The sequence below is a fragment of the Electrona antarctica genome, assembly GCF_951216825.1.
Source record: "Electrona antarctica genome assembly, chromosome: 3".
NCBI classification, from domain to species: domain Eukaryota; kingdom Metazoa; phylum Chordata; class Actinopteri; order Myctophiformes; family Myctophidae; genus Electrona; species Electrona antarctica.
Genome location: NC_136808.1, coordinates 15,118,913 through 15,131,347, shown reverse-complemented (window position 1 = coordinate 15,131,347; position 12,435 = coordinate 15,118,913). Strand labels below are relative to the sequence as shown.

At 44.6% G+C, this 12,435-nt stretch overlaps 1 protein-coding gene across 1 annotated transcript; it reads right to left on the bottom strand.

Annotated features, from left to right (window-relative positions):
* Nucleotides 1-8,884: 8,884 nt before the first annotated feature.
* On the bottom strand, nt 8,885-10,402 carry LOC306919662 (importin subunit alpha-3-like; the record flags this gene model as incomplete). Its single annotated transcript, XM_079496217.1, has 1 exon — nt 8,885-10,402. One exon carries the CDS (start codon nt 10,400-10,402, stop codon nt 8,885-8,887), a length of 1,518 nt encoding a protein of 505 aa, XP_079352343.1.
* Nucleotides 10,403-12,435: the final 2,033 nt, after the last annotated feature.

Here is a 12,435-nt window from a genome sequence, read left to right as displayed (position 1 = left end):
CAGAGAGATCAGAGACCCGGAACTCCACCTGTACATAGAGAACAACCCAAACCCATGAGGGAAGGGAAACCCGGGGAGGCAGAAGTGAGGCAACCCACCGCTCACCAACTGTTTGTGGGAAACATCCCTAACGATGTAGACAAGACTGAACTCACAGAGTTCTTTGAGCAATTCGGTAGAGTCCTGGAGGTCATTATCAATAATGTTGGAAAGCTCAGTAACTTTGGCTTTGTGGTGTTTGACGACTCGGAAACCGTACAGCAGATACTCAGTAAGAGGCCTATAACGATCCGTGGTAACTTGCAACTAAACGTGGAAGAGATTAAAGGAAAAAAAGATGGAAGGAAGGGGGTTCCGCGGAGCCCACCGACCCATGCACAGAAACCTAGCTTTGACAACAGACATGGTGTGGGCCAGGAGGAGGAAAAGTGTGCAGCAACTCCCAACCCTGGACTCTCGGCGGAGGAAGAGAAGGCAGTAAAGCCTGCAGCCATGGAAGAAGAGCAGAGACTGAAGGCTTGGAGAAACAATTTAGTGGACTGGGAGACGGCTTTGAAGGAGATGGAAGCAAAACTTGCTGAGAGGGAGGAAAGAGCTAAGGCCAAGATCATAGAGGTTGAGAAGATGAAGCAGAAGTTGCTGGAGAGGGAGAACAAGGCAAGGGAGAAGGACTCCCTGGACACCCTTATCCCTGAAACACAGAGAGACCAGATACCTCAAGGCCCTTCACCTGTACATAGCGAAACCAGGCCAGTGTTTGAAGGGAAACAAGGGGATTCACAGGTCAGGAAACCCACTGCTCACCAACTGTTTGTGGGAAATGTCCCTCACGATGTGGACAGGACTGAGCTTATGGAGTTCTTTGAGCAATTTGGCAGAGTGTTGGAGCTCACTATCAAGAGCAGAGGTAAGCAAAGCAACTTTGGCTTTGTGTTGTTTGACGACTCTGAACCTGTACAGCAGATCCTCAGTAAAGGAAACATAATTTTCCGTGGTAACTGGCATCTCAATGTGGAGGAGATAAAAACTAGGTCATCAAAGAAGGCAGTACCATGGAGCCCATCGACCCATGCACAGAAATCTAGCTTTGACATCAGACAGGGTGCGGGCCAGGAGAAGGATGAAAAGCAGCAGGAGATTGAGCAACAAGAGATGGAGCAGCAGGAGGAGCAAGCGGTACAGCAGGAAGAGGTGAAAGAGTCTGCGGCGACTGCCAACCCTGGATCCTTGGCGGAGGCCGAGAAGGTGGTGGTAAAGCCTGCAGCTATGGAAGAGGAAGAGAAGAGACTGAAGTCTTGGGGACACAATCTAGATGATTGGGAGATGGCGTTGAGGGAGAAGGAAAAGAACCTTGTTGAGAGGGAGGAGAAAGCTAAAGTCATGATAATAGAGGTGGAGAAGAGGAAGCAGAAGGTAGTGGAGAGAGAGAACAAAGCGATGGAGAAGGACATACTGGACACACCCGCTGTATCCAGAACACAGAGAGAACCGGGACCAAGGCCAGTGTGCGATGGGATGCAGGGGGACTCGGAGGTAATGAAACCCGCCACCCACCAACTGTTTGTGGGGAAAATCCCTCACAACGTGGAGAAGGCTGAGCTCACAGAGTTCTTTGAGCAATTTGGTAGAGTCCTGGAACTTATTATTATCAAGAATGATTCACTCCCTAACTTTGGCTTTGTGATGTTTGATGACTTGGAACCTGTGCAGCAGATCCTCAGTAATAGGCCCATAAAGTTCCGTGGTAACTGTCGTCTCAATGTGGAGGAGATGAAACCCAAATCAGCAATGAAGGTAGTTTCACGGAGCCCACCGACCCATGTACAGAAACCTTGCGTAGGCTCGAGACAGGATGCGGAGCCGTCGGTGGAGGCTGAGGAGGCGATGAAGCCTGCAGCGGAGCTGAAAACAGAGCCCCAACCAGAGACACACACAGTTGAGCGGAAGCTCATAGAGACACCATGTTCAGAACCGGGGGTTCCAGCAGAGAAAGATGAGTCTGTGGTGTTTGCCACACCTGAACCCCTTGGAGAGGCCAAGGAAGAGGCACGGTCCACTGTTGTGGATCAGAAATGGCCATCAGTCCCACAGCTCAAGATGATTTTTGAACAGGAGAAAATCATGGGATTTCCACTCGGTCAACCAACCCAAGCGCAGAAACGTATTGGCTCCAGACAGGGTGCGGGATTAGAGGAGGACATCCATAAAAGCCCTGAACCATCAGCAGAGGCGGAGAAAGAGGAGCCTGCTGTCATCAAGCTCAAATCTCCGTCCGTCCCCAAGATCAAGATGTTCTTTGAACAGTTTGGCCAGGAGGTTCAAAAAGAGAGGAAAGATAAATGTCCTCCTAGGACTGTCCCTCTCCGGTGATGCAGGGTATACATACATATACAGAGCACATCTCCTAGGACTGGGACAGTCCTGGGGATGTACTGTATGTCTATCCTGCACCATTCACCAGACAGTTCACTACGTTGATGATCTATACACGTATACCTGTATAGAAGGGCTGTGGTGAACCGAAGGAGCCACAGGAGAGAATCATGGAAGAACAGTGCAAAAAAGACTAAACGACTAAATGGGCTGCACAGGTCAAAGAGAACAGTGGAGAATGGAGGGGTTGGAGAATGGAGAGAGTTGGAGTGAGAAGACAAAATAATGAAAAATGCTAAAATAATGCAAATGGATGAGAATTGGAGGACAAGAACGGTGCAGAACACTACAAACATTTGACTAAACAACGATTAATTGACTGCACTGGTCGAATAGAATAGAATTCGCCCTCACTTTTTTTACGCCGACCGCTCAGTGGGGCGGTTCTTGTATTCTTGTATTTGTTTCACTAAGAATAAGGTTAGAAATGAGTTTAGGGTTAGGCATAGTTTTACTGAGGTTAGGTTTGGCACCATTTTACTGAGGTTAAGGTTAGGGATAAGGTTAACTTTATTTAACCCTTTAAGCAGAACTTCTACATTTAGGAATACCAGGCTGAGCACTTCCACCGACTCTACGCCCCAGGTGAGCATTCTATTATCCCGTTGAAGAAAGCAGGAAAGTGATTTTTGATCGACCGCAGAGCAATTTGATAGCAGCAACTCAATGGGCTGGGGTACTACTTTTTAACCACAGTTTAAGAAGACAACAGCTAGTATTGGAGATTAATTTGGGAAGAAACACCACGAGACCACAGCTTAAGAAGACAACAGCTAGTATTGGAGATTAATTTTGGAAGAAACACCACGAGACATTTGAAAACATACTATTTCCATTGGGAAGAGAATAGTTTTCATGTGAAAATATTTGTCCCAACTGTAATAGCTGCACAGCGATAGCTGACATCTCGACTAGAAACATGAGTCTGTATTCACAAAGCTGGTTGGTAAAGTTATTAAGGTGATCACTTTTGCCACAAAAGGACTCAATAGGTGAGGACACTTTCTCTGTTCATGGACTTAGTAACCAAAACAGAACTAATCCACTATGACAGACATGATGGACTGTGACCACAAAGCACTGATTTCCCCCTGTTTCTCCGCTACCATTACATTATGCACCAGTGAGTGCTGTGCAGTTTAAATTTCGGAATATTATCACTGTCGGGTAGACACCTCGTATCTCTGCATTTAAACTTTTTATGTATTTTTTCGTAATTAATGACCTGCTTTGTCATACAAGAATGTCATGGAAATAGTAGATCTACAAGCACGACATCATGATGCGTTGTGAGCTTGTAGATCTGCTATTTTAGGAACATTTTATAGTGAAATTCTGTCTGGGTTTTATAAATATTTACTGTAACCAAGGAAAAGTGTTAACAAGGAGCTTGTCATTACTAAATAATAACTACATCAGATCCATTTGGAACACAGGTTATTTTTTCCCATTTCCTGCAAAGTAACAGTTTTGGACATACAAGGTTTCCACCCGATAGCGATGATATGAACGATGTGGAACACAGTCATCATCATGTCTGACTTCCAAGACCTTTGGAAGTTTTTATTTATTTTTATTTCCCCCCTCATTGAAGTCCAATAATATCTACCTGGAATATTTTCTTTCATTTTTATTTATTTGCAAAATAACTGTTCAATATATATTATCTGCTGTCAAATCAACACTTTGTGGAAAGAACAGTTTTTTCAATCTTGAATTTTGAATAGAGACATTTTGATTTGTCAGTATTTTAAAGGTGTGGGTGTGTGCGGGTGTGTGCGGGTGTGTGCATGTGTGTTTGTTTGGGGCCAATCTTGCAAACTGCTGGACCAATCAGTACCACATTTATTTTTTCCCCACATGCTTTGTTGTTTTAAATTATTACGGTAAATAGAAGTGAATGGTGGTCAGATCGTGCTGAAGCCCTGCCCAAATATGAAATCATACATCATAGACACATTACAGATGACATGAATCCCGAGGTCCATATTCCATTGTTAGATTTTTTTTGGAGGACGAAGTGGTAGCAAACATTTTGTGTTTTGAAGAAAATGCTAAATGGCCCAAATTTAGCCTACATGGATACAACGGTGACTTGTGTCATGATGAAACACACATGGAGTGTCTTCCTTGGCTTGGCCTACTGGTGGAATGCATGAAAAGTGACGCAGATCTGTCCAGCAGTTTGCAAGATTAGCATAATGGCCTTGGCCTTGGCACCCCAGTAATGAGTAATCATTTTTGTAGGCCACATCCATATGCAGAGCACTACGGATTGAGAGAACCATTCTCTCAAACACAACATCCGATAGCTCAAACAGTTATACAAACTCACCAAATATAGAAAGTTCCCAACATTTTTTGAGTGGTGTAAACCACTCCTACAACTGGCTTTGTTAGTGCAGAAAAAATGAGCATGGTTGCTATGTTCACCCTGTTCACCCGGGTGTGATTTCATTACGTCAGACATGATTTCATTACGTCAGACAGGCTATATTACACCACTCAGTTCACACGGGTGTGATTTTAATTTCACGGACCCCCAGTTCGATGTGCAGTAGGCCACTCCGTTCCAACTCTAAAACGTTCTGTGTGCTTAGGACATGTGAAGCTGAGGGATTTATTCTTTTCAACCCAGCAAGGCTCTGCTCCAACACTCTCCAGTAGGAGCAGAGGCGACCCGAGTAGAGAAACAGTGATCGTCGGTTCTGAAACTACACCACCACCCTGAGTCTCTCCCTACTTTGAGCTCCAATTGGATTTAATGTTCAATAAATGCTGTTTAACTTGAGCAGGTGTTATCTCTACTACTCTACTAGTGAAATGTAGTTGTGTTAGCGTTCAACATATGTTCAGGAGTAGAGACTGATGTTAAAAAGACAATCAGAGAGTCCAAGAATCTTTTAGGGTTTTTATTCACCTTTCCAGTCCAGTGTAGAGTATAATAAAGTGCAGCCTCGGCAGAGACAGACGAAAAACAAGACTTAATTGGACAAAATAACAGTTGTACAAACATAAACACACTTGAAGACTACACCAAGGAACAACACCTAAACCAACAAGAAGCTGCAACAGGCCATACGGTACCATCACTTTCCAAAGGGCCCTGGCAGCTCTCACTTAGGCTGTTACCTGTGTGTCAACCAAGGTCACCGTCTAACCAACACAAGTGAGACATACCAAACCTCATCTCAGCAATTGGCAATTCAATTAACTTGGCAATTCAATTAACTCACCACAAGCAAACAAAAGGCCAATGAATTAACACACCATTACTGAAGGTTTTACCATTAACTTAAACATGAAAGTTCGGACGCCCATTCATACACCAACTATAGTTTATTTTTGAGGGGCGCTAGCCCTTCCTATTGTCTCTTTATTGTTAATGGCGTTTAATGTTTGTGTTTGCACCATTTGTTTTACATCACCATTTACTGTACATCACCTAAACAACATGAGTTAGACTTTAATATATTAGCGCCCCTCACTTCACACAGGTGTGATTTGTAACACTTTCAGCGCCTCCTGCTGGCCATTTGAAATGACCGCAGGGAGCCAGCAATATCCCCTATATAGGCACCATTCTATTACCGTCAATACAGCCCAATACAACGAGTAGAGTCATTATATAGATACTCCAATGAGCTATTGTTCCTCACGATGGGAAGAACATGGGCGCTGTCTAGCAGCCTGGGCAGCACGGAAGGTTAGTGTTGAGCTTCGGCTGCATGGTACTAATATAACCCTTACTACACGTCATCTGACGGGTTTGGCGACCTCCGGGGTTAAATCTTAACCCTGTGAGGCGATCTGGCGTCCATCATGTTAAATATGATTTATCTTGAATCAAACACCCCTCCTCCTCTGTAGGAATGCCACTGCAGATGGGGAGAGGTGACTCACAATCACTTCAACTTCAGATCAATAAATACATTTAAACCCATGAGTAGTAGTATACTTCAGCAATGATTTTCACAGTATCAATAATAGAACATACAATTTACACTTCCAAGCTGGCTGATTTATAATTAATTGCAAGCAGGTGTAGTCAAGTTTATGCAACGTCCCCACTCATTGTTTGTGTATAGGGCACGGGCTGCCCTGTGACATTTCCCCTCCTTCAGAAGACGCCCCCTAGCTGTGGCGTCCTGTAAAGAAGTCTGCTGAATAGTTCTGACCCTTGACTGTACTGGACACAGAGGTGGAAGGCCGCATTAAGGAACCAGTACTATATTCTGGCATTTGTGTCCAAGTCTTTCAACCCACCCGCTTTGGCTCCTCCACTGGCACCAGTGCCGCTGCAGAACGGGAACTTGCTGCTGCCGCCGATCCGTCGCTGCCACCGACAGGCTGCTATTGCTATGCCCCAGCAGGCACCCTTGGCTGTGCCCTGGCTGCATCAATGTCCTTGGAGCTGGCCGAGCTGTTGGTTGAGATCGCTGAACTTCCATCTCTCCTTGTCCTTCCTCTGGAACTGCATGAATGACTCAGGCCGCTGGTTACAGAACTCACTCCTTGGGACTCACCAGTCACCATAAGCAAACAAAAGGCCAATGAGTTAACACCCCATTACTGAAGGTTTTACCATTAACTTAAACATGAAATTCCGGACACCCATTCATACACCAACTATAGTTTATTTTTAAATAAGATTTCTCTTGAATCAAACACCCCTCTTCCTCTGCAGCACTTGGCACCTTCCCAATCAATGCCACTGCAGAGGGGAGAGGTGACTCCAGAGTAATCTAGTAAGAGAGTGGTGACACGCTTTGATCTCGCCGCAAAGCGGGTGCCTATGGGCGATAGTTCCAAACATTGCTCCTATGGCTGGAACTATTCCATTGAGATAGAATGAGCACTTCCGCAATCCATTGTTACAATGAGAGTCAACGGGAGAGTCATTACTCTCTTACTAGATTACTCTGGGTGACTCACACTCATCAATTCAACTTAATCAATAAATACATTTTAAACCATGAGTAGTAAGTAGTATATGCCTACTTCAGCAATGCATTTCACTGTATCAATAATAGAACATACAATGTACAACTTGACCCGCCACTTCCAAGCCGGCTGATTAAAAATTAAGCAGGTGTAGTCAAGTTCATGCAATGTTCCCACTCATTGTTTGTGTATAGGGCACAGGCTGCCCTGTGACAGAGACCACCCTCTCTCTGCTTATGTCCCCCAATACATGACCAAATGACATCATCCCTCACCAACCTTAATCCGGTCGTTTTAACACATCCCTCACCAACCTTAATCCAGTCACCAACCTTAATTCATCCCTCACCAACCTTAATCCGGTCGTTTTAACGCATCCCTCACCAACCTTAATCCGGTCGGACCAATGATATGTACGTCGAACAAAAGTCTGCCTCCCGTCACCATCAGGACATCATGGCCTTTTTTTGTTTGACAGCCATTGTGGGTGATGAGAGCAACGTTGTGATTGCAACATGGCTGCCGTTCTCATCACCCACAATGGCTGTCAACAAAAAAACAAAAAAGGCCATGATGTCCTGGTGATGACATAAAAATCATCCCCTGTGATCTGGTCATCATAACATCATCATGTCATTTGGTTTGGCTTGGGAAGTGGTGAGTCAGACACATGTTCTACACTAACTGCCCACTAATTAAGAGACTTTTTACACTTGGAAAAGTCTTAAAGCTATCGTACACTCAAAATCTCCAATACCATTCTACTACATTGGATTCATTGGTTCTTTTTTTTTTTTTTGCTAAAAAGTAAAAGATTTCCAGTACATTGCAAGTTGAATGTGATGCATTTAACATTCATTTTAATATTTCATTTATATTTAATATCATACATAGTACAGTAAATATGTACAACTAGCAACTTCTTCCAATCGTGATGCCATTACTCTGCAGTTCGAACTGATCCATTGCTACCCATCACCTTTTTTAGAAAAAATTTCCATAAAATTATATGTAAAAAAGAAAGTAATATTGTTCTGAAAATGATACGCTGTCCTTATCTGTTGCCCAACCCTTAATGTTATTTTTTTAATGTATTGATTATATATATGCCTTTTCTTTTTATAAGCCATTTCACAATAAAGGTCACAGCTATAAGCTAGGACTATTTGGGGGTCCTTTGACCAGGGACCTTTGTATGGAAACGTTTGAGAACCCCTGAAACTAAAAGTAACACCAGTGTTTGCACACTCATTCTGTCCACATGACACGTTCTGAAACGCACTACCACACAGCTCAAATGAAAGACCATGAGCCAATTGAGCTCTAGGTCACAGTGTTAGTGTTTTAACTCCTTTAAGAAGTTTTTAAGTCCCGTATTTCCTCTAATAGTGGTCTGTATTCAAATAACAGCCAGGTCTCTAGGTTCTGTTGACACAAACAAATAAAAGCCAATACAGGCATATGAAAACAAAAAAACAGGTGGTTAGACTGTGAGGACAGCTGTGGCTCAACCGAAGAAGACATCTACGGGGAGATTCGAGGCAGCATCAAATATTAAGTCTGATTGCACGAAGAACTTGTCGATAATTTCATTGGCCAGTCTACAGACGTCCTCATTTTCATGACTCTGCAGCTGTTCCATCTTCTCCAAACCACCACACTCCTCGATGAGACGTACAACGGTTTCAACCTGGTCATCAGCCTTCCAGAGGATGTTAAGGAGGCCGTCCAGGACCACGTGCAGCACCTGGGTGTCCTTCAGCGTCAGCAGGTTGCAGAACGGAGGGACCACGTTCTTCTCGATGAGGTGCGTCACCTGGTCTTTCCTCCCGCTTATTGACAGGTTGCTGATAGCCCACGCTGCTTCCTTCTGTGTAGGAAAGTCTCCCTTGTCGAGCAGATGGATGATCATGGGCACGAGACTGGCATCGATGACCGCCTGCACCTGCTGCCGGTTCCCTGCCGTGATGTTAGAGAGGAACCAGACTGCTTCCTTGTTAATGTTCCCCTTGGGGTGTGTGAGGAGAGAGGGGAAGTGGCTGAGAGCGTTGCAGTCCAGGACGACCTGGGTCTGTTCATCTGTACCGGTCACTATGTTCCCCACAGCTCTCTGTGCAGCCGTCTGGACCTTGACCTCGTGGTGACTCAACAGCGGAACAAGGCGAGGTATGATACCGGAGTCAATGACCATCTGGACGTGCTCGTCTCCAGCATCTGCCAGAAAGGAGAGAGCCCACACAGTGTCCGCCAGGATGCTGACATCGGTGTGCTGGATCAGGAAGCAGAGAGCCGGCAGGATCTCCTGAACAGCCTCCATTGACGGTGAAGGGTCCTTGTGGCGGCAGAGGTTGAGCAGCATCCAGGTGACTTGGCGAAGACACGCAATGGAAATAGAGGGACCAATGAGCGACAGCAGGGGCTTTACGACACCCAAGCTGAACACATAGTCTCTGCACTGGGGGCCGTCGCCGGCGATGTTGCCCAGGGCCCACACAGCCTGCTCACACACATTCTGGTGAGGGGACTGGAGCAGCCTCAACAGCAGCGGCATGGCGTTGGACCGGACCACAGCTTGGGTCTGTTCTGAGGTCCCTGCCGCTATGTTGGTCAGAGCCCAGGCTGCCTCGTGCTGGAGAGAGGGGCAGTCATCTTTCCCAAGGCAGTGAACCAGAATGGGAAGGAAGCCAGCATTGATCAGGTCATCTATGGGGGGGTTATGGGCACCAGACAGCAACCTCCTGGCAGCTTGAACAGCACTCTGCTGCACTTCCAGGTGTTCACTGGTAGAATTCCTTACTATTTCTTCAAGAGAGATGTTTTGCGATCTCCAGTCTCCATCATCAGCATCCGAGTCGTCAGAGATATCTTCGGACACATTCCTCCTTTTGAGAAGGTGTTCCTCTCGTTTGTTCTTGCGGAGTTCCACTGCCACTTCAGTCCTCTGTCTTCTCATAGAGTCTAAATCACGACCCTTGTTCTTGAAATTCTTCAGGCGTGTATCATTCAGTCTGTCCTTATCATCCATGTTTGCAGTGATGACTATTCAATAAATACGTTAAATTAAAACTCTCAAGCGTATTTTTTGAACCTTGTGGTTCTGCTGGTGTTTCGATGTTCAAATTGGAAACACCAATGGTAGATTTAAGTGCAATAGTGCAACATAAGTGACAGTACTTATATATTGTCAAGGGAGCACAAATGTCACACCAAGCATGGTCAATCAGCAGTGTTGTATTGGTGATCTTTTCTTTGGGGATTCTATTTTAATGACGTCACGTGTACAGTATACGTCACTTAACACCTACAATACAGGAGTTAGCAGGTCACACATTGGACTCTTGATATGCATCCAGACTCGTTCCTATGTTGATTCACACTGGTTTGACACTCGGCAGCCTTTGTAAACTTTGTTGAGATGTGAATTTAAGGTCGTTTTTTGAGGGGCCCTAGCCTCTCCTATGTCCAGCTTTTAGTGTGTGTGTAAAGTAAACACAAACAGGACATTAGGTCTACTAGCCAGGATAAAAAATCTACCGTAATCTGCTCACTGCTAATACCCTAAATTTGCCTTAATCCAAGATGGCCCTATTGATAACCTATTATAAAGCAATATTTTCTAAATGTCATTATGCTTTAAGTATCATGTGACGTGTCAAACTAGGGGTTTTTCATTATTCTGAATCCATTCCAAGCACTAGTGTTGCACAAAAAACACTCCTTGGACTAAATTTGGCCATAGCCACTTGCCCAAATGTCCCCAAAATGTGCTGACCTCATCACATTTGTGATGACGGCTATGGCCGTTTTTAGGAGTGATTTTTGTGCAAAACTAATGCTTGAATGATAGATTTTGATAGCCTGGCTAGTAGACCTAATGTCCTGTCAGAATCAGGTGAGAAACAAAATAATCCAATTTTGTCCAACCTCTGCCATTTAATTATTGGACTGTATGATGATAAGAGCGCCCCTCACTTCACACAGGTGTGATTTTATCAATGTATGGGCGTACACGCTAACCTGACTCTGCCAGATGGTGGCAGTATTGACATCGACAGGTGCCCTTCCCCATATATATGGCCATATCACGCCTCCATATATGGTCACACCTCATAACATCACACCTCCATGGTCATGCCTCGTGACACCACGTGACATCATGGAGACCCTTAGATCTCCATATATGGTTGCCAGTCCATCACGCCTCGTGACATCACACGCTCCATATGTCATTCTGACATCATCAAACCCGAAACCTGGGCCCTCATCAAACCCTGTAGCCTACACTCAAGACACTGCCACCGCTGCCACCCTTACAGTAAATCTCCAGATATGGAGCTGACATTCCATATGTTGATCTGACCTCATCAAACCCTGTACACTCAATACACGCTCCATATGGCCAGTACATAATTCATTCCATATATTGATATGAATTATATATATATATATGCAAGAATCCGAACATTCTGTTCGAACACTAATGACACATGCTTAATGAGTCATTAATTAGCATAGCGCATGGGTCCGGGACCTCTAAAGGGGCCTCAGAGTTACTGCCAACGTTAAAAACCAGAGTTACTGACAAATCTTTGTGTGATAGGAACCTTTTATTTTTGAGGGCCGCTAGCCCCTCCTAAGCTCCTATACACAGGTTTAATGTTTGTCTTTAGTTCAATGTTTGTTTTATAAACGCCATTGACAATGAAGGGAAAATGTACGTCATAATGTGCCATTTACGTCATATTGTCTCTGTATTGTTAATGGCGTTTAATGTTTGTGTTTGCACCGTTTGTTTTACATCATTACATCATCTAATGGGGTAGGCAACCTCAGGCACGGGTGCCAACATTGGCACAGGGGAGGGTGGTCACTGGCACACTGGCATAAGTGTGTGAGAGAGATCTTTTATTGTAATGTTAAGAAGTATTCCAAAAAGTTTAGTCTGTGAAATGAAGTCCCCTCACATCTATATATAAATTACACCCTGCACATAATTCTACATTCAGTCAAACTCTGGGCTCTGAGTCTGTGTGAAAGAAAATAGGCCACATAAAAAGT